This window comes from Microtus pennsylvanicus, chromosome 15 (assembly GCF_037038515.1).
Source record: "Microtus pennsylvanicus isolate mMicPen1 chromosome 15, mMicPen1.hap1, whole genome shotgun sequence".
Lineage (NCBI taxonomy): Eukaryota > Metazoa > Chordata > Mammalia > Rodentia > Cricetidae > Microtus > Microtus pennsylvanicus.
Window position 1 is genome coordinate 71,547,527 of NC_134593.1, and position 27,058 is coordinate 71,574,584.

General features: G+C 41.8%; 1 protein-coding gene across 1 annotated transcript in view; it reads left to right on the forward strand.

Annotated features, from left to right (window-relative positions):
• The window catches only part of Pcca (propionyl-CoA carboxylase subunit alpha), a 281,682-nt gene that overhangs the window by 16,129 nt on the left and 238,495 nt on the right, over positions 1-27,058 (forward strand). Inside the window, exons 2-4 of the mRNA XM_075950227.1 lie at positions 9,604-9,681; positions 12,446-12,493; positions 12,590-12,658. Coding sequence (XP_075806342.1) covers positions 9,604-9,681; positions 12,446-12,493; positions 12,590-12,658 — 195 coding nt within the window. The remainder of the gene's footprint in view (positions 1-9,603; positions 9,682-12,445; positions 12,494-12,589; positions 12,659-27,058) is intronic.

Genomic DNA, 27,058 nt, shown 5'->3' on the forward strand with positions numbered 1-27,058 from the left:
TGTGGTCATTACTTGTATGTAGTGCACTTACATATATGCTTACACTCAAATAACCACAGAAAATAAGTCTTTAAAATATACAAAGACCAGGAAAAAGTAAAACATAGTGCATCACGGGCACAGAGAGATCAGGATTAAAAATAAAGGTTGGTGAAAGAATTTGTTAAGTTCTTTGGAAGGGACTTCACTGTTGAAGTCACCTTCTATAGTGTCAACAGTCAGTGGGCTTAGGTGTGGGTGCTTAGCTGCTCCAGCAGCATGATAAAGTGACATATACAAAATGACTCCTGCTTTGAAGATGTGGGAATAGTAGAAGCCTCATGCAGGCTTCACAAGGGGCTCCTCTTCCCTCCACAAGGATGTTTGTTAGTGGGCCTGATTCAGTGACCATTGCTGCTCTGCTTTAAGACAGGTTGTCTGCCTGACAGCATCTGCTTAACCTTACACTACCTTTGCTATTCATGCTTATAGCCAAGGAGAGGTGTTTCAAAATGTCTTATATAATCTTCCTTGTTGCACCTTTGGGAATTTCACCCTCCAGCACACTCTTCAATACATTGTTTACTTTGGTAAGCAAAAGACTATCACAATGATCTTCTCTTTGCACGTTGTTATTATATGAATAAATTTTCCAATTATTAAGTTGGCAACTGTTACACTATTATGGTAAACATTGATGGCCAACTTGATTGGATTAAGTCTGCACTTTATATCAATAAGCTTCATCTGAAGGAGAATCTGTATAGGAAGTAATGATAATGTTGGTTCTGGGTAAATGTTTCCTAAAGAGAAAGGGAAGACATTTTGCACACATGGCATTTGAACATGGAGATAACCCGTGCTAAGCAATGAGGTTTGTGAGGGAGGCCACACAGTCATCTCCTCTCTCGCCCATGATTTAACAGTGAGAGTCCTGCTGGGCTTTTGGTAGGACAGGCTCGTTACCTCAACTACTCAGGGAACTGAAGCAGGAGGATCACATTTCAGCCCAACCTGGGCAACTTAAGTAAAACATAAGAGAACTGGAGTGTACAGTGGTAGGGTGCTTGCCTAGCACGGACGGGATCCTGGGCTGCATCACCAGTTCCAAACAGACAAATAAATTAGAGTCAAGTGGATGGTTTCGAGCAATTTGGTTCACATTTTGAGAAGAGCGTGACTACTGTCTGGAGACTGTCTCAGTATGAGTTTGATGGGGAGAGTGGCAGCGAGGAAGCCAGCCTGTCAGGAGGCTGCTGAAGGTCAAGTCTAAGGTGTTGGTGACTTGCTTAGAGCAGTAACGGCAGAGTTTGTAAGTACAGTCCAGATTTGAAATATATGTTGGCCCTAAATTCAAAATTGATTGTGGCCTAGGATGGAATTACATATAAAGGGCTCCAAGAATGATTCTTTGGACATAAAGACACAGCACACACACACATATTGTACTGTATGATTTTGTTCATGGACTCGCGACAGACACCTCCCAGGAGCAGAACAGTAGTCTACTGGGAGAAGGCTTTGAGGACAGGATGTGGACAGTTCAGCTTTGTGTAGCTCTTACGCAGGTCATTGTAACTTCTGTGAATTCTTGGCCATGTCACACCCAGAACACAGCATTTCCCAATTCCGCCCAGTCCTCTGACTCTGAAATTCTTTCCACCTCTCTTCTGTAAGATTTCCCTGGACATTGGTGGGAATGATGCACATGTCCACTCAGCGCTGAGCACCCGGTAATCACAGCTGGACCACTTACGAGTCTCTGCAGTTAAGGCTGCCCACTTTGAGAGAGACAGTCCAGCCTGAAAGAGCCTGCTGCCCAGCCGATGACCTGAGTGAGGACTGGCTCCAGCACGGCCTACTCATAGCTTGTTTGTTTGTTGTTTTCTTTTTTTAAAAGAAGCTCCTCTGACCAAAGCTGGTAGTAGTACTAATATATGGACCTAAATATAATTATTTCTAAAATAATTGGAAGGCACCATGTTCTCTTAGAAAATAGCAACATAGCTTCCCCCACTATATGGCCTGTAATCTCTACCATCTGGGCTTTTGACCAGGTTGCAGTACCAGTTGTAAATTCTTTACTGTGGAGTGAGCTTCAGTCACCATTAGTCAGTGGTTAGTGTCCCCCCATCCCCAACAGACTTACCATGATTGCCCCAGGTAGTAAGACCTTGCCTGTCTGGTCTGCAGTGTGGTGCGCTGTATCCATAACTGAGTAAGACTTGGCCTTCCTTCTCCGGCATCCTACATTGTACCTTCTTAAACTATGAGAGCAAGCCAGTAAGGGAGGAAGCGTCTAGTTCAGTTCCAGCTCAATTTCTTTATGTCCTGTGGCCTGTGGTGTATTCAGCAATAGGATCTTACCATATAGTTCTAACGGGCAAACTAATAGCAGTGGCAATAACCTGTATTATTTTGGTTCTCAGAATACTTCCTAGCAAATAACTTGTAGCCTGCCCCTGGCACTTGTATTTTCATTTGATAACCTATGGCTTCTGGGAGCATCTTGATCTACCTCTTTGGAGTGTCTCATTCAAACTTAAGAAAAAGTGTGTGTGTGTGTGTGTGTGTGTGTGTGTGTGTGTGTAAGTATAGAGACTAGAGCACAACCTAGTGTGTCATGACAAGAATTTCATTGGTTTGAAGCTCGCTGGTGGCCAGACTTCAGTGGTTTTATCATACCTAGTTGTGGTTTTAATAAACCTAGTTATAAAAAGGAGAAAGGACAACTATGTCTCTCAGGTTAAAAATGACATTGATTTTTATAGTAGTCTTGAAAGAGAAGAAAGTAATAGACTAGATGGCTGTCCCCATCTATGAATAAGGAAACTTAATTTTTTAGAATAAACAGATCTTATTCTAAGCCCAGCATGGTGGTACTATTGCCTGTAAATTAGGCACCGGAGAGGCTAAGACAGGAGGATTGCTGTGAGTTCGAGGTCTGCTTGAACTGCATTGTAATGTTAGGGCAGTCAGGGCTACATAGCGAGAGTCTGTCTGGTGTCATCTCAGCATTGCCCAGGTGGAATACCCATGCAGCTTTGCAAATCGATACTGGGTTTTTCATACTGCTTTTAGTATGTCAACGAAACAACACCACCACCAAAACAAAACCCAAAAGGCAATGAGCAATTTAAGAGGTGACTTGTTATTGCTCTTCCTTCCTTCCTTCGTTCCTTCGTTCCTTCGTTCCTTCCTTCCTTCCTTCCTTCCTTCCTTCCTTCCTTCCTTCCTTTCTTCCTCCCCTTTCTTTTTTCTTTCTTTTTTAAAGGGGAGATATTTTACCTCTAGCTGGTTGCTGTGAACTTGGCACTGTTTGAAAAGTGTGGCTGTGTGAGAACAGTCTGTGGAGGTGGGATGGTGGGGATCTTTGGATATGAGCTGTAGGGCTTATCATGGATAGGTATGGTCAAGAGGATAGAACGGGAGGAAACATCAAGCCAGCAGCCAGCCCTGGCTGGAGACTGGCGTCTACTTTACCCTCAGGGATGCTTGTAGAGCAGTGGCTCTCAGGGTGGCACCCTGACTGGAAGCCTGTTGCAAGTCTCCTTCCGCAGCTCCCCAGACTTGCAGAGGCCAAGCATCTGGGATGACTCCAGCTGTCTCGTATTCAGCAATCCTTCCAGGTGATTCTGATACATTCTGCAGTTTGAGATCAGGGCTGTGAAGTTGTCCTACTGTGTAATGTAAAAGAAGTGGACTCAGTATTGACATTTAGAGCTGGGAAGGTGGCTTGGAATGTGTCTGCCGTTTGACACGAGAAACAGTCTTAGTCTCTCCGGCATCTGACACAGTATGCGACTATAACCCCAGTGCTGGGTGAGCAAAGCCAGACTAGCCATTCAGTGAGCCCTGGGTTCAGGGACATCCTCTGCCTTCCACATACATGCGCACACATATGTATGTGTATTTGCGTGCACATAAGTACATAAACATGTACACATTCACACAAAGGAAAAAGACCAATTTTTTATTTTTAAAACATTAAAAAATGAATACTAGGGTCTTTTTTTGTATTTCAATGGAAAATTAAAAGATTAAATGAAAGGTGAGGCAAATGGATCTCTGTGAGTCTGAGGCCAACATGGTGCACAGCAGCTCCAGCCTAGCCAGGGCCACAGAGTGAGGCTCTGGTCCCCCACCGAAAAAATACCAATGCAGCCATCTTTTTAACTTCAATTTCAATTGTGGAGACAGGTGTCACTCCCTCCTCCAAGGCAGAATTAGTGTCCCCAGCAGCTGAGAGGAGGAAGGCTGGTTTAGAGCAGTGGTTACCAATGGCTTTGGCAAACTTTTCTCCAAAATTATCTACACTGTGATTCATAAGCGTAGCAAAATTACAGTTATGAGGTAGCAATGAAAATAATTTTGTGGTTGGGGCTCACCACAACACAAGGAACCGTATTAAAAGGTTGCAGCATTAGGAAGGTTGAGAACCTTTGACTCAGAGACTGTAAAGGGCTGGACAGCACATGATTGGTCCTTACAAGGGTACAAAGAGATCAGAACAGTGGAAAAGTAGCTAACTTGTGAACGTCAGATGCCTGTGGGTTAAGTTCTGTGTAAGAACTAAGTCTAGAGCGCTTCATATTGTGGCAGTTAGAACTGTCTTTCAGAAACGTGGCCGCTTCCCTTTCAAATCCTGACTTCCAGAAAGATAAAATAGTTTATCCTTACTCATTTCGGGCCTGGAGCAAAAGCTTAGTCAAAAGAATGGCCTCCTGTGATTTTATCAGGCAGTTGTCTTCAAGGTCAAGTGTGTAATTTATTCTGACTGTATCTGGATGCAGGCTAACGCCCCCAGGCCCATTTCACAAGCTCAGGATACAGCAGGTGGCTGGCTGCCACATCAGATAGTATGGCCCTGTGGATGTGTCACTGGACTGATTCTACCTGGAGGTATGGGAACTGACTCTTGAATGCTGGGTGAGTAGTCTTCCTGCAGATTTGGGAGGCAGGAACTTTCAGGATTGGGAATAGCTGTGGGGGCTGGAGGGATGGCTCAGTGGTTAAGGGCACTTACTGCTTCTGCAAAGGATGGGGTTTGGTCGCAGGACCCACTCACAACCATCTGTAACTCTAGTGTCAGGGAACCTGACACCTCTTCTGAAGTTTGAAGGCTCCTGCACACACATGGTACCTATCTATGCATAAACACAGATCCATAAAATTAAATAAACATTTAAAAAAGTGACCATGATGAGGTAGCATGTGTGAGTTCGCAATGCCACAGTAGCCAGGGCATGCTTGGTGAGGAGGGTCTGCGTTGACCTTGGCTGTATGCCTACAGGTGGCATAGGAGGGATGGCATTACCATTACCTACCCGTGTCTAAGAGGGTAGATAAAGCTTTTGAGTTGGAGTATATTTGGGGCTCCATCAAGTATATAATTTCCTCACGTTCTAGCTTAGTGTGGAGGCAGAGCCAGAGGATCTCAAGACTTGACTGTCTTCAAGTGTGAGCTGTTCTGCTCAGGATGGGTACTGAGGTGAGCCGTCAGGGTGTGTCTGAAGGAAGAGCTGTGTGTGTCAACAGAGTCCAGTCTCCATTTAGAGAGGTGGATCTCTCAGAAGGCCATGGGGTCTGTGGAAATGCTGAAGTCAGTCCTTATAGGAGAGGACCTTCCTTCACCAAGACACGAAGACATGAAGCATCAGCTTGTGTTTCTTGTCCCGGCAAGGTGCCTTTGTTTCTTTGAGTTAGCTTGTCTCCAGAACTGTTTTAGTTTTGTGTGCTGTGTACCTGAGTGCTGGGGCAGGGATTTTACATGGTTTTGGTCAGGGTAGGACGAATGTGGGAACTGTTCTTCAGGATGATTGCACGTTTTACTCACAGGGAGACACAGCTCCAACCCAAAAAAGGATCTTTATTTTCCTGCTTTCTGTCTGTAACTTGCTGTAACCTGTCTAAAGGCATCAGGTAAACATGCTCTTATTTAGTGCTCTTAGCAGGAATACCTTGGTTTGCACATGAAGACATTTCCTTTGCACCTGAGAAATGTCAGGGTTGAGATTTGTTCCTGTGTTGGAATCTGAGTCTAGGTGGTAGTTGATCAATGAGTAACATTACTCTCCTGGCAGTTCTTAGGTGGCTTAATATGGTTCTTTGCGGACAAAGCGGGCACTTTGAGTTTTTGCGTGTTATCTTACCTTTGGGGCACACTTGACAGCCTGTGAAGACTCATCTGACCTTTGTAGCAAGTCTCTTGGGGTCTAGGGAGATAGTGTGACTTACATTTTATGGGTGGAAATTCAGGCCCATAGGAGTGCATTGTTCCGTGTCTTATACTTCCAAAGCAGTAGAACCCATCAGCTCATGCCTTGCCTGATGGTCATGCCACATCTGTGACCATACTGTTAGCAGGCATTGGTTTCTTCCCTAGGAAGGAAGAATACAGTGACCCTTCCTTTCCGAGGAGAGAGACTGATGGCAATGCCACCTGGGAACACCTCAATCTTCCTTTTTTGGTTTGTGCTAGTTCTCAGTTGTTTAAAAGTTTTTCCTCAAAACTTTCATTTTGTGTGGTACTGGATATTGAACCTAGGCCCTGTGTGTAGTTTGGCTCTTCGCTTTCAAACTTTATGAAGGCCTTTCTTGCTGGAGGTGAACGAGCAGATCCAACCAGTTCAGACCAGCAGTTTCAGACTGAATGGGAAGGCTGGCACACTTAGCCTCTTGTTTTTCCTGGGTAGTTCTGTCACCTTAAATGATTTCAGTCTCTAGGTACTGACTACCCAGAGGCATCCATGGTTTTTCAAATGCTGGGCTGCACTGTTGTGACTCCACATGTCTACAAAGTGTATTTTCTCTCTGTGTATCCATCTCATACAAAACTGGCAAAGTACAGCCTCTTAGATCTTTTAGCCAAGCGCTTTCAGGGCATGAAGACTCCACAACCATGGTGCTCACTCACCCATTCTGTTACGTTTCTTCTATTAGTTCATGAGTGACTTGTATTAGATTTGGTTAATTCTTGAACTGTGTGGTGTAGGTGTTTTTTAACTCTAGTTTTACATTATTGATCTTTTCTTGAGAGTAAATACATAATACACAGATTTAGCTGGCTCAAACATTCTTCAGAGATTAGCTGCTTAGAGGTTTCTGGAGTGTTCTCTTTTCTCTAGCCAAGTTTAGCCAAGTCCATTGTTCTTGCACCCATGGAGTGTGGTGCACCTGAGGTTTTTATTCAGAGAGTTGCCTAGAATAATGCATGTTCACATTTTCAAAATTATAAAAGCTCTTCTGCATTTTCTGTTTGTTTCCTGTCATAGAGGCTCAATACTGACAGCGCTTCCACCATCTTGGCTGTTGTGTTGTTAGAATAAACTGTGTGTTTTCTGTAACTCCTGGTGGCTCTTGTGTGCAGGGACTAAGTTCTTATTTTGAATAATAGCAGTTCTGGTCAGTGCAGAGCCTTGGGGGGAAATCAGCTGGGCTCTTGTTTTCTAACTGAGAGAGAAGCGTTCGTTGTGAGGTGGAGCTTGTGCTGGTCCTCAGGCGCTGTCATTCCTCTCCTGTGTGGAAAGCTGCATTCTTCCCCCAAATGCAAGCGTCAGTTTGCATTTGTCATTGCTGTTGTTCCTTGTCCCAGAGAGCTTTTGTTTTAAAGAAAAATGGATATTTAGATTGTATCATTTAATTACTTTGCTTGGCCACAGTTTACTTTCTTAATATCAACAGCCGTAACCAATTCTGGGAACTGATACATGTGCCCAAAATTAATGCTTTAGGGTTTCAGAGAAAAGTGTTTTTCATAATCAGTATGCTAGTCGGGTTGATAAGCTGGTTTTATTCAAATTCACACAGGCGTCACTATAATATGTCCATTACTTCAACTTTCTTTCCTGATGATTTTCTTCTTTTGCAGTTAATACATAGATTTAGTCTGTTGTACGTAGCTTCTAGAGAGTTCCCCACTGTATGACTGCACTACATTTTATCATCGACTTCATAAGCAGCAAACTTTTTTTGTCTATTCATGCTGCACTGAACAGACTGGCATAACCTCCCATGTAAGCATGCCAGTTAGCTAAGTATTCTGGAATCTAGAAATTCTTTCTTACTGCAAGGTCTTAAAAACTATCCTCTTAGTAAATCCTCGTCAAAGCTTTGCTTTTTGCAAAGACATTTGGAATTTATAAGAAAGTATCATCATTTATTCACAGTCTCTTAAGTGAAGTAACTGTGATACTGAGAATGTCTGTGAATCTCTTGAAAAAAATCTCATTTGATTTCTCTCATCAGAAATGAAGTGTACCAATTAATATCATTATGTTGTGTGCTTTGGATTGAAACCTGGCCCTCATGAATGCCAGGCACCTGTGGGTGCCAAGTAGCCTAGGAGCTGCATCTATAACCCCAATACACTTGATTTCAGTGACTAAGATACATGTGGTTTTTGCCTTACATAAAAGAGATTTTGGAAGATGGAATAATAGCACTTATATCCTTGGGTCACCATCAGTCATCTGATTGGACTTAAGACCCACTCAGTAGGAGAGGACCCATGGTGTCTAGCACTGTGAACTCAGAAATTACGTGTAGCTAGTGAGGTCATGGGTTTTAGGGGCTCCACCTGCCTCCACCTTGTGCCCCCATGCCTGGGTAAAATAGCATTACTTTGAACAGAGTAGGTTGGCACAGTGCTGCAGGAGACCACTGTGTGGCTGTAATATTAGGAGAGCTGGTCAGCATGCCAGCTCTTCTGTCCACGGGTGAAGCTGTAAGGGCTGCTGTGTAGCTCACTGTATATGTGACCCAGCAGACATGGAGAAATGCCCAGCTAGCTTTTGCATTTGAGCTTTGTTTTTAGTTTTTTTTTTTACAGTTTGTTTGCACAGTGAGCCCCTTTCTCAAGCAAAAATCCCCAAACCAAACCCAAACCAACAATAAGGACATCCAGTCAGAGACATAGTCAGATCCCATCCCATATGTGTCACAATTTTCATTATTTATTTTCTTGATGTCTTAAGGCATTAAGATACACTTTCTCCATAAATAAAATAAACTAGAAGTGAACTTCATTATTTTCAGACTTTTATCCATCAGATCCCTGTGTGCTGGAAAAAAGTAATGACTCAGCAAATAAAAAGGGAACTTTTTTAAAGTTACTAGTCACTGTTAGAATTGAGAAATCAAAGCACCTTAAAGCCACAGTATGTTAGCTGGACGCCCTTCCTCTGAAATGTACACCTGCTACACCCTTCAGAGGCTGCCTCTGGTGTGTCACCCCAGCTCTGGTGGGTCACGCCCCTCTCTGATGGGTCACGCCCCTCTCTGATGGGTCACGCCCCTCTCTGATGGGTCATCCCCCCCTGGTGGGTCATCCCCCCTCTGGTGGGTCACGCCCTGCTCTGATGGGTCACCCCCATCTGGTGTGTGCTCCTCACTCTGCCCCCACCTCTGTTTCCATGTTTTCGTCTCACACCTTTGGTTCCTCTCACATGTCAAAGGGATGAGTCTTCAGTTATGGTTTCCCTTTGATTGATAACCAAGTTATGCTCTTAGCATTGTATATGTAGACTGAAAATTTTAGGTAGAAGCAAACTTAAAGAAGTATTCTGAAAAAAGGTAAAACCCACAAGAATTTAATTGCTTTCACTTTTTTCTATTTTTTAATAGCGTGCACCTGTCTATTCACAGCAGTACCTCGTGGTGTCAAGAAGCCTCAGTTCTGCGGGACATGACCCTCAAGAAAAAGTGAGTATTTTATGAACACTCTCAAGAGTTAAGTTAGAATAGTTTTACTTTCTTGTTGCCCCATCGTGTTCAGTGGACGGATTGAATTTTATTGATGTTGTAATTGTAACATGAATGGTATGCTTGTTTGTGTTTCTGTCCTGCCTGGTTCCCACAACTGTTTAGCCCCAAAGAAAATCACACATAGGTCTCCATAAATTATAAGCTGATTGGCCCATTAGCACTAGCCTCTCAGTGGCTAACTCTCACATCTTGATTAACCCATTATTCTGATCTATGTTAGCCATGTGCCTCAGTACCTTTTTTCAGTGGAAGAATGCCTTTGGGGCAGGGACCAGGGTGTATCTTCAGTGCTTTAGAATTTCTGAGGGGCTGGAGCACCTGTTGCTATTGCACAGGACCCGAGTTCAGTTTCCCACATCCCGGAACCATCTGTGACTCCACTTGCAGGGGATCTGAAACCCTCCTCTGATCTCTACAGGTACCAGTCCCACACATGCATGTACATACATATGCACTCAGAGAAAACATTCATACACATAAAATACATAAATTAAAAAAAGGTTTTGAGGCATCTATGTGTGTAATTTAAAAGAAAATTTATGGCTGGAAGATTGATGTGCTGATCCATATTGAATTTGTACAGTTTATGAATATAGAAGACATGCCAAATGCAAATATTGATTTTCACACAGTTTTCTTACTGCTTAGACAGTTTGGCGTGAGTGCTGTAGGAATGAGTACTGTAAGGGTCTGAGGAAATGCTGAAGGGGACCGAGACCCCAGACTCAAACAGTATGTAAAAGCAAAGGGCGTTTATTAATATTCTAGCATTTGCAGGGCCGTTCACCTGTGCAAAATGGTGACGACCCTGAGATGAGTGTGCAGGCTCCTTTCAGACACAGCGAGGGACAGTCAGGTCATCTCATACGTAGTTAGTTAAGCCAGCAGCAGTTACATTAGTATATTTTTAATTCATTGAGCTTTAGTCTTTATCATTTTGAGACATGCTTGCACAAGCTTGGGCAAGTCTGAACATGACTCACAGGGGGCTGCTGGATTTGTCCATGAGACACTGTGAGGCTGGCTTAGGCTTTCTGTGTTTTTCTCCCTAGACCCAGAATGGAAGGGCAATGTGGATAAACAGCCCTTTGTTGGGAGACACACTTGCTTTGCCCTTCTCAGAGACCTAAAACCTAAATTCCGTTGTGAGGGAGGGAGAGTTTAACCCCTTCTATAGCAGTCACTAGCGCTAACCCTCTTTGAGTGTGTGCTTACTACCTTCAGGCTTCAGTGGGAGGTGCTTCCATGATCTTTGCTCTGCTTCCTGGGAATCCAGGGTAGGAGAACATGCGGAATTGTTGGTTTTCATCCTGGGCAACTCCAGACTGACTTAGAGTCACTGTGGAACAGGAAGTAAGAGGGACTTTTACTGTGTCTTTATGATTTGATAATACTTTATACTGCATATTTGTGCCAACGGTTGCTTAGCTTGTAACTAACAGCAGTGATCCAACACTTCTACCAGATGCAGTCTGTGTAATGCTGGTTAAAACTTGACTGTTTCAAGAGCACCACATTTCTTAGGAAATACGTACTGTTTAACAGGAATTTATTGTGACCGTTTGAACAAGGAAAGGTAGATGACCTCACACTATGAGGCCTCGGTGAGTGGATTCTGTGATCAAGACTGGCTCAGGTTTCATTAAGTTAAGAGTTTACCAGTTTAGCAGCAAGGATGGTCTCAGGCTGCCTAGGAGACTAAGCCGTGTGTGTTAAATCAAGACTTCTGAAGTTTTTCCAGTTTGGAGATTTTAGGCTTTCCAAATGTAGGCTAAAACAGTGTCTTTCCTAAGATACAAGAATACACTCTATTTTATTTTTATTTTATGTGTATGAGTGTTTACGTGCATGTGTGTATGTGTACCTTGTGCCTGGTGCCCAAGGAAGTCAGAAAAGGGTGTTGGGTCCCCTGGCACTGGAGTTATGGATGGTTGGGAGCTGTCATGTGGGTGCTGAGAACTGAGGCTGGGTCCTCTGTAAAAACAGCAAGTGCTGAGAGTTGAATCCAGAACTTTGTAATATAGTAGGCATGTTTCTCTGTGGCAACCAGTATAGTTTGGTTATTTAAATAATTTAACCTAGTCAATTAATGCTTTAACCAAGTTATTATTGGGCCAGAGCCTACCAGATTGCTGTGGGACAATGGACTGTACCCTGTCACTTGTATTTTAAAGAAATGCCGATTGGCCAGTAGCCAAGCAGGAAGTATAGGCGGGACGACCAGGCAGGAAGTAGAGGCAGGGTGACCAGGCAGGAAGTATAGGCAGGGCAATGAGAATTCTGGGAAGAGAAAAGATTCAGTCTGCAGTTATCATTCAGATACAGAGGAAGCAAGATGTGACTGCCTCGCCGAAAAAGGTACCAAGCCATGTTGCTAACACAGACAAGTATTATGGGCTAATATAAGTTATAAGAGTTAATAAGAAGCCTGAACTGATAGGCCAATCAGTTTATAATTAATGTAGACCTCTGTGTGATTATTTGGAACTGAACGGCTGTGGGACCTGGTGGGACAGAAAACTCAGTCAACACCAGATGAATTTAATTGATTTCTGGTTGTAAATGAACATATTATTTATAGTGTTTAGTATTACTCTAGAGAGTAATTGTGTACTAGAAACATACATTTATTGTTAATTGTGGGAAAATCTTGTTTTTTTTTAAAGTAAGAGTAACAGTTTTCTTTTTTGTCTCTTGTCAGACTTTTGATAAAATTCTCATTGCTAACAGAGGAGAAATTGCATGTAGGGTGAGTAAAATTTGAATTATTTTTTATTTTTCTCTGAAATGGATTAAAGCCCCTTTGCATCTAGATCTTGGTTAACTTATGATGTGTTTTGACTAGGTTATTAAAACTTGCAAGAAGATGGGCATCAAGACAGTTGCCATTCACAGTGATGTTGACGCCAGTTCTGTGAGTATATTTTTACTTAGTTTCAGGCAGGACTTAATTTGGTTCCATCAGGCTAGAAATGAAAGGATATTTACTTTATTTTTCCTTCACTTGCAAAAGGTGTATTCCATTTTAAAAACTATTTAGTTATTCCCTGTCAACACAAACACAATGGAAGTATTATAATGTCTTAACTGTCCCTGCCCCCCTCAAGCTGCAGACCAAGGTGGCCAGGCTTACTGCTGGTCAGCAAATAGATTAAAACCAAGCACAAGACAGTTGGCAGATGGATGGGCTGTTTGCACAGTGCCCATTTATGAACATCTCCCAGCATAGTTCCAGGATCGCTGAGGGAATGCTGTCATTGTCTAATCTTTCCTAAAGGCACTAATGCGTTCAGCAGAAAGTTTGATAAATGAGAGATAGGCCGATGCTAATTGGATCTGAACAAAAGGAGGTATGGCATAAAGCGGTGGATGGTGTGTAATTTTAGGTGGCGTCTTTAACACAGCAGGCCTTTTCTAGCAGCAATGAACTATGAGTAGGAAGAAATCCCATGGGAAAAGAGGGCAGAGTGTTAGAACTCCGTGGACTAGATGTGAGTAGCTGTACTTTTAAGTCACTGGTTTTTGTCCTTTTGCTCTGTTTTTGATAATGTCACTTTTGTAGTTTAGTAATGAACTTAGTAGAAAGATCCTTTAAAGTGTAGTGGTTTTAAAATGTGTTCTATTCGAAACTGTTACTCATTCTGTCTTATTGTAACTTCCCTTTCAAAAATCTAGATGAAAGAATTGCAAACTAATTTGCTGAAAATAAATGTTAGCTGCATAATTTATTTGATGGTTGTGTTCAAAATATCTTCTAATAAAAAGCAGTTAAATTGGTTTTGTATATATAGTTTGATTTGAAAAAAAATTGATCCTTATTCCTTGCTAATTTTTTAAAACTTGATGATTTCAGTAGTAATAATTTTCATTTCTCATGTGGTAATAATGAGATGATGTGAGAACTGCTACTTTATTACTTTTTAAAGATTTTATTTTATATATATTAGTATTTGCTTGCATGTATGTTTGCGCAATGCTTCTATGTAGGCAGAGACTGCTTGTTCTTTTCCCCGCCTTACGACCTGAATAATCACATAGAAACTGTATTAATTACAACACTGTTTGAATAATGACTCTAACATATTCCTGGCTAGTGCTTACATCTTAAATTAACCCATTTCTATCAATCTGTGTATAGCCACGAGGCTGTGGCCTACCGGTAACGTTCCTAAGGTTCCTAAGGTCCTTTTCCTTTGGCAGTTACCTGGTGTCTCCCTTTCTCCGCCTACTCTCTCTTTCTATCCCTTCCAGCCTGGCTATATTCTGCCCTGCCATAGGCCAAAACAACTTTATTCATAGCCAATAAAAGCAAGGCATATACAGAAGGACATCCCACATCACCCCTACATGACAGTAGATGGCATCAGAATTCCGGGAACTGGAGTTATAGATGGGTGTGAACTGTGATGTGGGTGCTGGGAACTGAACCTTGGTTCTCTGCAAGAGCAGCAAGTGCTCTTAATTACTGAGCTAGCTCCTTTCATGCTCAATATATTCTTCAAAATTCTCTCTCTCTCTCTCTCTCTCTCTCTCTCGTTACAACATCTCATGTAGCCTAGGTTGTACTCAGACTCTGTAACTGAAGATAACCTTGTACTTCTGATTCTCTTGTCTCCAACACCCAAGTGTTGAGATTATAGGCATGTGCCCCAATTCTAAGTTCATTGCATGTTGGGGATCAAACCCAGGGCTTTGTGCCTGCTAGCCAAACACCTATCATCTGAATTATATAAATTCTCTTGCTTTCTTTGTGAGGCAGAAGCTAACTGGAAACATCCTTGAGTTGACTGTTAGTTTGGAGGACACTGCTTTGTAGTTTTCCTATCTTTGGTCAGTATTAAAATATCTTAGTAGGGAGGGTGGGGTGGAGTACCCCTTTAATTCTTGCTTTGGAAGACAGAGGCAGGTGGATCTCTGTGAGTTCAAGGTCAGCCTGATCTGCAGAGTGAGTTCCAGGACAGCCAGGAACTACACAGAGAACTTGAAAAACAAAAACAAAACAAAATAAAACAAAAAATTGGTTATCTTGGCCTTATGGATTGAAAAGTCTTCTGTTTTGCAGGGAACACGTGTAAAGCGTTGGCACTCTTTAAGTGTTTGTATGATTCATCTATGAGGCCTGGATCTGGCTTCTCTGTGGGTATTTGTTCTTTGACTGCTGATGCTCTGTTGTTATTTTTTAGTCAATATTTGAATTTGTTTGGGTCTAGGAATCTGTCCACTTCGTCTGTTTTGTAGTTCATTGGTATGAACTTGTTATGGTATTTCTTTGTTAGTGTTTTATTTCTGTGAGGGGTGTGGTAATAGCTCCATTTTCATTCCTGATTTTAGATGTTTGAGTCTTGTTTTCTTTCTTGCTTGATTATTCTGTTTAAACGGCACCAACACAGTACCATCAATGAGCTGGCTTATACACAATAGAAAATTAGCTTTGTAATTGTAGAGATTAGAAAGTCAAGGTAAGGGACCTGGAAAGTTTGGCCGTTGGTGTGGGTCTCCTTTCTGATTTTTAGGAATTGCCCTCATAAAGAGATGAAGGTTTTTAGCTGTGCCCTCACATGTGGAGGGGCTGGAGACCTTTTTGATGCATCTTTTGAGGTTGGTCATCTCATTCTCAAGACCTTAATATGACAACTTAGTAGCATTTCAGACATGCTAGGTAATGTCCTAAGACAAGAGCTATAGAATGGTGGACAATGAAGGCAAAATAAGCTTGAGTTTCTAGTCTGCAAACTGTGTGATTTGAACTTAACATCAAAGTTTTAAGACCTAAATGAGGAGGACTTCCAGATTTTATATCAGAAAACTGAATATTTTAAATGCTAATTATTTCTAAGTTATTTTGTATGTTTTTCATTTTAAACCCTAGTGAACACAGTATTTTTGTTTTGAAATTGAACAGAGCATTAATTTGGGAGGAAGGATGGCCTGGAGCCGTGGTTCTTAACCTTCCTAACACAGCCGCCCTCCGAAACAGTAAGTTCCTCATGCTGTGACCCCACCATAAAAACTAGAATTTAGCTTTTGTTATGAATTTTAATGTAAATATCTGTGTCTTCAGATGGTCTTAGGTGGCCCTGTAAAAGGGTTTTTTGACCCCCAAAGGGATCTTGGCCCACAGGTTGAGAACTGCTGTCCTAGCAGGGTCCTAGGAAAGCTGACAGGAGAGCACGTTCTCCAGCCAGAGTGAGCTAGGGCCTCCCATTAGCACAAGAGCAGACAGGCCTGCATAAACACACTGGCTCTTAGCAGAGGCTACTTTGGTATTTTGAGAGAATTTCTTGACGTACTAATGAGGGCTTCGTCACTATTTTGCTAACTTACAAGGCAAGGAAGGAACATGTCACACTGTTAATTTCTAGTTTACTGTGATTTTAGATCGTTCAGAGAAGGTGAGAACTTTTTAATTGTTGTAGTGACTAGTAGTTTCCTTAGTTGGTGAGCAGTGCGGAAACTGTTTAGAGATGATCGTATTTCTGTCCCAGATGCTCTCAGGTAGCATCCAGTGATTCTTTGTATTTTAAGTAAAAAGATCAAAATATTTTTTCACATAAAGGAATAAAATATTTTTATTAAACCACTAAAGTTAGAAATTAATTTTTTGAACGAAAAGATTTAATCAAGGTTAAATTTAAAAGGTGAAGACTCTTCATTTCAACAAGGAAAATGATTCTGTGCTTCAACACTTGGCCGTATTTTTTCTATACTCCCATTTTATTGCTTTGTGTACAGTCATGCTGAATTTAAATGAGCAATATCTGATATTTATAGCTTTGAAACAGGACCCTAAAATCAGGAAACTATTCATGGTGACTTACATCCTACCCAAGCAGCCTGCTGTTTAAAGTGTGATTCCTGGTGGGTGCTTGAGTTTCAGCCTTGGGATCCATAATGAGACGGAGTGGTGTTTCCTGGGAGTACTCAGGGGTGATTGACAGTCCAGTGAGGGAGTCATCACTCTTTGTGCCCACCCTTGATAATACTCCCCTGCTGGCTGGGGAGGACCGGAGGACAAATAGGACATCGTGATGCCCAAGTAATTAGTGTATGCTGGTTCCAGCTGAACAAACCAGAGGGTAATGATCAGGTAAATGGAACTGGAATACATTAATGTAGGCTGTGGTGTAGGAGACCTGAGGGGAACACTTACCATTCGAGGAAGTTGTTGGAATAGCTTCTTTTTTTTCCCATTTCTTTAAATATATATCATTATGAAGAAATATATTTATATCTTGGTTTAGCTCATCTCTAGTTTTACTTTAGGTATCTACCAAGATTAATATAATTGAAATGCAACAGCCAATCATTTTCCCCCTTTATAGATGATTTCAGAATATTTCTCATCATTTCAAACTGGGCAAAAGTTAGAGTTTTTTCTTTTTCTTGAACTCATCTGTTGTTCAAGAAAACCTTGACACTCACAGAATTTCCTGCCTCAGCCTCTCTAGTAGCTAGAATTTCAGGCTTGGGAGCTACCAGTATTATTCCTAAGGTGATATAGTTAAGTAGCATATTCTTTTTACATACATTTATTATTACATTAAATTAATTTATGATTGTTTTGCCTACATGTATGTTTGCACCACGTGTATGCTTGGTGTCCACAAGGGCCACAAAAAGGTATTGGAGCTCCCGAGACTTGAATCATACAGACAATAGTGCCATTTTGTGGTTGCTGGGAATTGAACCCAGCTTCTTTGGAAGAGAAGCCAATGCTTAACAGCTGAGCCATCTCTCCAGTCCTGGTGCAAGCACCATATTAGGTGTGTGATCAGAGGATGCCTTGCAGGAGTCTTTTCTCCCACTGTCCTGTGGGGAGTAGGAATTGAACTCTGGGCGTCAGAACTGGTATCAAGTCTCTTTACTTACTGGATTATTTTGCCAGCCCTGTAAGAAATACATTCTTAAGTTGCCTTGACTAATAAGGATATGTTAAGATATTGGCCATTGTGATCCATGTTTTCCAGTTGGACTTTGTAGGCCATAACACTTCTTAATGTTTAGACCCAAAGATTATTCTGAGTATTTATCGGTATTAAACAGATGTTTATAACTGACATCCTTCAGTGAAGAGTTTGCATCGGAAAGCCCCTGGAAGCTGCTCTAGTGCTGCACACGGAGGGAAGGCAGGACTTGGTTCAATCGACTTAGTTTAGTCCTTGCACTTAGGTAATCAGTCAGAAGGCTGTTAACATTTTTTGGTAGGGGGTGGCAGTAAGGACTTTGGAATGAGGTTTTATTGTGTTTGAGCTTCTGGGCTGAAGTGATCCTTCAACCTCAACATTCCGAGTAGCTGGGACTCTTACAGTCTAGGACCTCTGGGTCTAGTGAATCAAGGGATTTTTAAATGGCATAGTTGCTTAAAAACTTGTTGTTCACTTTTCTCATAAAACTTAGCCATTAGTCTCCTTTTAAGATCAGGAATATATTGTATATACTTATGCAAATTTGAAACACTAAACCTTTCAATAAAGAACTAATCAGGAGAAGAATGCATTTGAAATGTTTAGACATTTTTTTTCTTTTCTGCTATTATTGTCTTTAGAAAAACTTATTCTGCAGAGACATTATACTCTCTCAATTTTAAATGTTTTGATTATCTTGGCTTAGCTAAATTACTTCCTCTACATTTCGGGGCAAAATGGAATAGGATGGGATCCCTGGCAGGAATTTGTTCGCATTAATACGGCTCATCAGAGGCATTCTGTTTAATTGGAGATCCTGCGGGACAGTGGCAGAAGTCAGAAGAGAGTCACAGCATTAGCAATGGCCCGTCTGGGAGCTGCGCACTCATCAAGGTGCTGGAGTGTTAGCGGTGGGGGTGATGGGAATTATGACGATTATGACATGTAAGCATGTCTGTGCGAACCGGACAGGCAATGAGTTAATCAAGAAGTATATTAAATGGCTCCCATGCTGATTCATTATTATCTACCATAGTGCCTGTCAGGTTGTGTATTTAAAAAATACAATTATTGCTGAATTCACTATGTATGTGAGCTGAATTCAGCTATCACTCTCTTATTTTTCAACAAAATAACCTCAATTTGCTTTGTGCATATAAAAATAGAGAATTGTGTCAATTGTGTTGGCTTTGTGGGTTGCATTTTAAAGTAGCCGCCCCTCCCTTTAATGTGCTAGAGTACATCTTTAATTTCAGAGTCCTTTAAGAATTTGCTTAGCCTTCTCTTCTGTTTTTTTTCTTTTTAAGATGGTGGTTTTTTTTTGTTTGTTTGTTTGTTTGGCCTCGAACTCACAGAGATCCGCCTGCCTCTGCCTCCTAAGTGCTAGGATTAAAGGCGTGCGCCACCACCGCCGGCTCTTAAAATGGTGTTTTGTTTGTTTGTTGTTTTTGTTGCTTAGCCTCTTAGATTCATCATGAGTACTCTGGCTTATTTGCTACTGCATAAATGACTTGGGTTCAAAACTAAGATTCACATGTCTTTATTTTTCAAGATGAAAAATAATTCAAGCATTTCAGAGAGCAATTAATATTTAATACACGAAGCTATGGAAAAATCAAAGCAGTAATTTTTTTCAGCCATGAAAACACTCTAGCGTCAGATGGGGTGGGCCCCCTTTGCTGTGGTGGGTGGTCTCTTTATGCCAGGTGAACCCATTCTGTGCCCAGCATGCATAGAGACATCTGTCGTGAAACTATCAGTTAGAAATGTACAGAGTTTGAGGAAATGGAGCTCATAAATTGAGCTCCTTTAGAAAATAAATTGAAATACAGCATAAGTCCATAAGCAAACAGTATCTATCTGTAGACAAATTTATAGTGATGCTGTACAGATGAACACACAGTCTTTCAAAAATTTTCAACACTGGCGAATTTAATAAAACTTTGTACCAAACTGTGTCCTTTATTTATTAACATAATTAAGGCAACATTATGGCTAACGAAGTGTTATCCTGTGGGCTGTGGTTATTAAAGTCCATAGATAGTGGTCAGCAGCAACAGAAGTCAAACTTGCAACCAACTCTCTCCCTTGGGAGCTGTGAGCTTAGCAGACTAAATTGTCACAACCCAGCACAGCAGCTTAGATGGTTGATGGCTAAAACCCCCTGGCGTGAAGGGCCAACCAGTCATCGGGTGAAGAAGGGCTGTGACTTTATTCAGGAGTTGGGCAGGAGAAGAACCTTGGTATTAATATCTTCACATATGGATTATTAGATGTGTTTATATATTTATGTACCTGGTCATCTCACAGAACATTTCAGCGTCTCTTCTTTCTCTTGCTGGAAGCTGAACTCAAGGCTTCACAAATGCTCAGCAAATGCTCTTGGAGGGAGAGCAACATGCCCTGAGCTCACCAGATTTTAAATAAACAAAACCCCAAAGAGAGACTTACAACATTTTACTCGTTTGTTCCTAAATTTTCAGTATATATAAAAGGACAAAATTATTATTCCTGTTATTATCCTATAACCCGAACAGCAAAGTTGCAACTCCATAGCCCAGCAGGGCACCAGCCTTGCTCTTCTGTTTGCTATACCAGTGCTTTAGCACCAGAAATTCTTGTTAATAAAAAGTTAAGAAGGTCTTGGGACAAACCCTCCCATTATTATAAAAGGCAGATTTCCAAAAGCACTTTCTGCAGGTCAAAAGAAGTGGGAGCTGGGATGTGACTCAGTGGTTGGGTTGCCTAACTAGAACAAAACACCCTGAGTTTGATCCCTAGAAATATACACACACAGTGAATTTGAATGACATAGTTAAAATAAACATATTTATTTTAATGTTGTTATACCTTGTGATGTGAAATAGTACTGAATCATGGATTCATTTTTCTCTGAGTATCTATTTAAGGAGGACTGGAAGTAATACCTCTTGGAAAAAGTACTCCAATATTAGAAAGCACAGCGTGTCTTTGCTGTGATGCTCCCGTGTTTGTAGGGCAGTGTGTATGTGGCGGCAGTCTGTTTTGGTATCATTGTGTGTGTGTGCTGTGTTAGCTTCCTTCCTCAGTCCTGTGTCCAAGTTTCTGGCCAAAGGCAACTTCAGAGAAGAAGGTTTCATCTTGGCTCACAGTTCAGACAGACACGGTCCATCATGGAGTGGGCAGCATATTAGTGGGAGTGGCTTTTTTCTCTTTCTCTCCCTCCCTTCCTCCCTTCCTTCCTCCCTTCCTTCCTTCCTTCCTTCCTTCCTTCCTTCCTTCCTTCCTTCCTTCCTTTCTTTCTTTCTTTCTTTCTTTCTTTCTTTCTTTCTTTCTTTCTTTCTTTTTGCTACCAATTGGAAAACTGAGAAAGGGGAATGTCAGTTCTCAGAGGGCCTTTTCTCTTTCTATTCAGTCCATGGGATGGTGTCACTCACATCCAGCTGTCTTCCTTCTGCCTCAGTGGTTTTTCCTCACAGATGCACCCAAAGGTGTTTATTAATGTGATCAAATTGACAATAGAAATTCAATACTATGTTTATCACTTGGTGTCTGTAGTGTGCTAGATAGAAATGTACAGAATTATGCAGTGCATTGGATTTAGTTTGGGTCCAGTGCTGCAGAGATGCAATGAGCTGCCAAGGACTATCCCTTTGGTAAGCTGTGGAGCTACTTTCAGATTCCTTGTTGCTTTTCAGTGGCCCCCTCTTTCCAGTCTAGCCCACTGTGTTCAATACTATGTGAAAAGTCCCTTCCTCCTTACAAAGAAAGTACAGCTTATTATTTTGAAGGTTGTGTTTTTTTTTCTCTCTGAGACAGGGTTTCTCTGTGCATCTCTGGCTATCCTGGAACTTGATCTGTGGATCAGGGTAGCCTTGAACCTGCCCTTGCCTCCTGAGTGCTGGGATTAAGGTTCATGCCATTACTGACCCCTGAAGGTTAGGTTTTTTAATTAGTGTATTTTTGGGGCTGAGTGTGAAGAGTGACCAGGAAGAACCCGTTTTTTGCTCTCATGGTGTTCTCCAGCAGGAGAGATGTGTAGGGTAAGAAGATGTAACTATTGTGCTATATTTATGGGACACTTCTTCTCTGCTTCCCTGATCCCTTTTGTGCTAGGGACCAGACCCGAGGCCTGGCACATGTGAAAGAAGCGCCCCACTACCCAGCTATGCCTTCAGTTCTCTGTTGCTTGTCCAATATCTCTACTCAGACTCTTGGAAACTATTTCAAATTGGAACGACCCAGATGGAACTGCCAGGTTTCTGATATTTGCATGCTATTGCGGAAACAAAAAATAGAGGACCTAAGATGATGATCACTACTCTGTTTTTGGTTTCTCATTGCTTATTAATGATCAGGTCCTTATGCTGAAATGTTTTATCATCTAGTCATGTCCCTTCACTTGGTTGTCATTTCCTTTGTGAGGTGTTTAAAATCTCTTTCACTAGTAACCGTTGTTTGACCCTAATAAGGCTTGTCAAGGAAGAAAGGCCTGGTAGATGTAGGAAGTCCTAAAGATGTTCAGTTCTTAACTGTGATTATTTAAGCATTTTAAGTTTATGTTTTTTTTTTTTTTTGAGAGAGAGAGAGAAAGAGAGAAAGAGTGTGTGTGTGTATGTGTAGGTCAAAGAACAACTTGGGGGAGTCATTTCTTTCTGTCATGAGGGTCCTGGGGTACCTTTATGCTCCAAGTCACCATTGCACCGTATTACCTGTGTGGCACAGAGTTCTGAGACTGGAAAATCATTTTGGGCTATCTGACTGCCTCTTAGAACCACAGGGGTTCCTTTACAGAGGCTTAGTGGCAGAGGAGAAGAGAAAAGCAAGAAGTAGGAGCTTTGAGTCACAGGTCAAGGAGTTGGGTGGGGCTAGCCTTGACAGAGGCCAGGGCGTGGTCTATCTTTTAGGAGGGGAGCCAGCCTGCTGGCCCTGGCCTAGGGCTTTGTGCACTAAGCAATGGGCAATGAATATTAACAGGGATGCTTGGATGTCAGGAAATCCAGCAGTGTCTCAGTATCAAAGTAAAAAGTTTACATGACAATCTGGAGAGATGTATAGAAATAACTATGTTTAAGCTTTCACTCATGAAAAATTAATGTGTTTGAAAGTTTGCCAGACTGGCAAAATTAGTTTCTTTTGGACTATTTTATTTGTTGCTGAGTTTCTTAGTGGTTTTCTTAGTCTGCAGTGTGGTCTGGAATTTTGGTCTCTGGGCTTTATTTGTAGTGAAGATTTAAAACACCCCCTTTCATCACCTCCCCACCCCTTGCTTCCTGTTCTTTGTTTTCCTCTTTCCTGTCCCCTGCCCCTTCCCCTAAACCCCCAAGATGGTTAAGGAAACAACACACTCAGTTCTCTGAGAAGCAGTGCCCTCGTGGCCGCAGTTGGCGTTGTGCTCTGCAGATCCTGGCTTGGAGCTTAGGATCACGGTTGTGGACACATGTGGCAAACAGTCACAAAATTGCTTCTGCTTTTTGACTCCAATCGCTGTAGGAGCCGAAACAGTGGGCAGCTCCACCTTAGCCTGTTGCTCCTTCCAACATTCTAAGGGACCTGCCTCTCACCTTTGGCAGAAGAAGCTGCTTATAGTTGGTCAGCTTTGCTCATTGTTATGTGATTTTCTTATTTTGATTCCATTTGCCATTTTCTTCTGCTCGTCCGCCATCCTGCTTTCTGTAGACTTCATTCGTTGCTGTGCGTTTGAAGCAGAAGCTTTTCAGGTGTCAGCTCACGGTGCCAGCCCTCGTTCATGCTGCATTGTATGCAAGTCTGTGAAGACCAGAGAAATGGCCGATCACGCGATTGTGTTTTTCTCAGTATCAAAGATCAGTTTGTGAAAGCTGTGCATTTGGAATTACACCTGTAATGAAATTACTCACAAGACTTTCTGAGGGCTAGTGTGTGTGCTTTGCCCCTTTGGACTTGACTCTCCTGATCTCTAGTTGCTCAGTTCCCTTTCTGCCTATCCATGCTGCTTCTCAGTGGCTCTCATGGTGGATGCCTGGCTGGAGCAGCAAAGGAGAAGTATAGTTGTCTGGAGATAGTTATGGCAGACTTGCGTCTGATGCTTTATCTGAATGAAGCCCATAGTATGAAGAGTTTAGAGGAGCTGGGGCAGGAGAGCTGTGTCTGTGCTGAGCCCTCAGAGGAGCTGGGGCAGGAGAGCGTGTCTCTGTGCACAGGCTTTCTAAAAGCAAGAACGTCATGTATCTAGAAGGAAGTGTTAAGTTGGGGTAAAACAGTATTGACAGTATTTTATTCTGTTGACAACTGAGTGTTGAGTTCTTCTGTGAGTCAGTCATAGAGTGATTCTCAGCCTATGCCCTATTCCCCAAATGGATATTAGGTATCGGATAAAGGAGCCTTTATAATTAAATCTAGGCAAGCATCTTCCACGAACTGTTGTAATTAAGTGTTCTAGATCCCGAGGCTCTACTGATATGGCTCAGCTGGAATGCTTTCTGAGCAGTAAGGGGATTCGGTTTCAAAACTACACAAACCACTTGTAAGGTTCTGTGTGTAGATGGCCCTTTGGCATCTCATAGTTGTCTTACACACTTTGATTTCACAGTTTTGTAAAAGCAATGCATATTCAGTAGAGACCATCATTCTGATTCTGAATTTGGATATTTTCCCAGGCTTGTTGTATGTAGGATGAGCCTTTCCCCCCCCTCCTTTGATACTTGATAGTGGCAGAAACCGGAGCTTTGATTAGCCCTGAAACCAGGAGGGAAAAGAACCAACACTCCCTAGTTTATAAGACGTTAAGCTAGGATGTTCTGTATGTCAGATATTGCTATGGTTTGGACTGGAAGTGTTCTCAAAGGAACTGATGAGAAGGGTTCATCCACTTGGAACTGTTCTAAGGGTGTAGAAACTTTTCAGAGGTGGGACCTGGTGGGAGGTTTTCCTGTCACTGGGGATCTGTCATTAAGGGAGGAATACTCCCTAGCCCCTTCTTTTCCTTTCTTCTTTCAGTCCTGGCCAGGAGATAACAATTAGTTTCATGATATACTCCCCGCCATATGTCCCGCCACAGACACAAGGTAGTGGGCCTGTCAGTCATAGATGGAAGCTTCCAAAATCGTTAGCCTCGGTTATCCTTTCCTCTTCTCAAGCGGATTCACCTCAGGTATCATTTATAGTAATTTATAGAAAGCTGACGGAGTACTTAACATCTTTCCTCTTCTCTTCTTGTTTTTGAGACATAGTCACATATATCTCAGATTGTCCTTGCCTTCACTATATAGCACAGGATGACCATAAACTTCTGATCCTGCTGTCTCTGCCTTTCAAGTGCTGGTACTATAAGCATGTGCCATTATGCCCAGCTTGTGAGGTGCTGGGGACCTAACCCAGGGTTTTGTGTGGGCACAGAACAAACTGAGCTACATGGCTAGTCCTTTAAATGTGGGTGTATGAGTGTGCCCTAGTGTGGATGGAGGTCAGATCACAGCTTTGGGGGGGAGTGGTACCATTTATTTACAGTGTATTAGACTCAGAGCTTGTCCTCGGTATGTTTACCAGGGGTCTGTGAAATGCACAGACCCATATCTATTATGGCAAAGAATAACAGAAAAGGAAGGTTATGTATGCAACATCATGGAAGGTGAAGACAAGACGATTCAGGGAGTCAGAGTGCCATCAGAGCCCCCAATTTCCCTTATTTGTGTGTGTTTATTATAGAAGTTTGTGGCACATGTGTATTTTTTAATTTCCTTTCCACCATATGCATGCCACTTTCTAGACCCATTTTTCAGGCTGAGATGGTATTCTTTGGGTGTAGCTAGTCTTTGACTGCAAAGACAATGACTTATTGTTGTGGCATTTTCCTTTTTTCCTTCAAAGACAATAGCTTTACCATTTAATAATTCAGGTTATTCAATTTATTCCCATTCTGAACTTTTAGCACATAACTTATTAGGAGATTTAAAAGAGAATTTAAGACACAGTCTTTCTCTTGTCTGTCAAGATTTGTAGAAGGGATACATGTTATAAGAAGATAGCTGGTGAAGACATTAAAATGAGGTTCTTAGGTCAAGTGTGATTCAGTGCCAGTATTTGTGAGAGTTCAGATTAAAGGAGAGTCATCCAGCGTGAGTGCCCAGGGAAGACTCAGTACGTGATGAGAGAAATATGTCATATAAAGTAGTAAGTGCATGTTTAACTTCAGCAGCTACCCTCAGTTGGCTAACGCGTTCTTTCTAAAGGATCAGTAAGTATTTTTCCTTTACAAAAAACAAACAAAAGGCACAGCCTTAAGGACAACAACAAAGTTGATAATATCAGGATCTGAAATGGTCTGAGAGCAGTAGAGAAACATGAGGGTGAGAACAAGCAGCGATAAGCAAAGGGAGAGAGCCTGCTTTAAATGAAGGAATACGTAAAAGCCCCTTTCAAGCAAGGCTACCTTTCCTTGTATTTTGTGGTTGAGTGTTTTGTATTAAGATACTGATCTGTAACTTCCTTGAGCCCGTTATCATTTACCATTTAATATGCAATGATATTTTTTACTTAATTGGAAAATTTTATTGAATTGAATTCTGATCTTTTTAAAAGGCAGCTTTGTAAGTTTTCAGATCTCATCTCAAAAAGTAGTTTTTAAAAATTAGTTCAGAACTAAGGATTATGACTTAGAGACACCCGAGTGTTTTCTACTGGAGATCCTCCCCCTTCTCTCTCAGTGAAGAAGTGGATCATAAATGTTTATACCTAGTTGTATGTATCTGCCTTTCAAAAATGATTATAGTCTGATGGTGAATTTCTTAAGCTGTAAGATTATCAGAAGATTCTAGTTCAAAAGCATAGTATGTTCAGTGAAAAGAGAATAGATTTCTTTTGAGATTAAGCAGTTTATCTTTCACTGTTGAACGCCTACCTAGTCTCTCTTTCAGCAAAAACACGGACTCAAATTTTGTAGCGTGAGTTGTCTTAAAGGTGGAAAGCTCATGCCTGAATTTGAGTAGACTGAGCACTTACTACACACGTCATTGTTTTTTAGGACTAAATGTAAAATGGACAAAGCTCGAACGTGAGGGTATTTAAATGCTTCTCAGAATTTTCTGGTTCACGTGTTATGATATTGAACTCTTTAGTTCTGGGCTTTAATTTGAGCCTGGTGCCGACCTGATGCTGTGCAGGGACACTCATTGAGTCCCTTCATTCAGCGCCTCTAATTACCCCACTTCCTGGGGAGCTTGCCCAGACCTGGGCATGAATGTGTCTGCTATTAGAATATGGGGCTCCTCTGTTCCTTGTAGTGAGGTAGTTTTTGATATCAGATTTATGTATGGATGAACCGAGGAGGGGAGGGAGGTGTATCACAGAAATTGTTTGCTCAGACAGTGGGTGAGGCATGCGGAATTAATGGAGTCATGGCTAATACAGACCCTGAGCCTTTTTTGTAGCGGTGTTGTTATTTTAGCGGATAT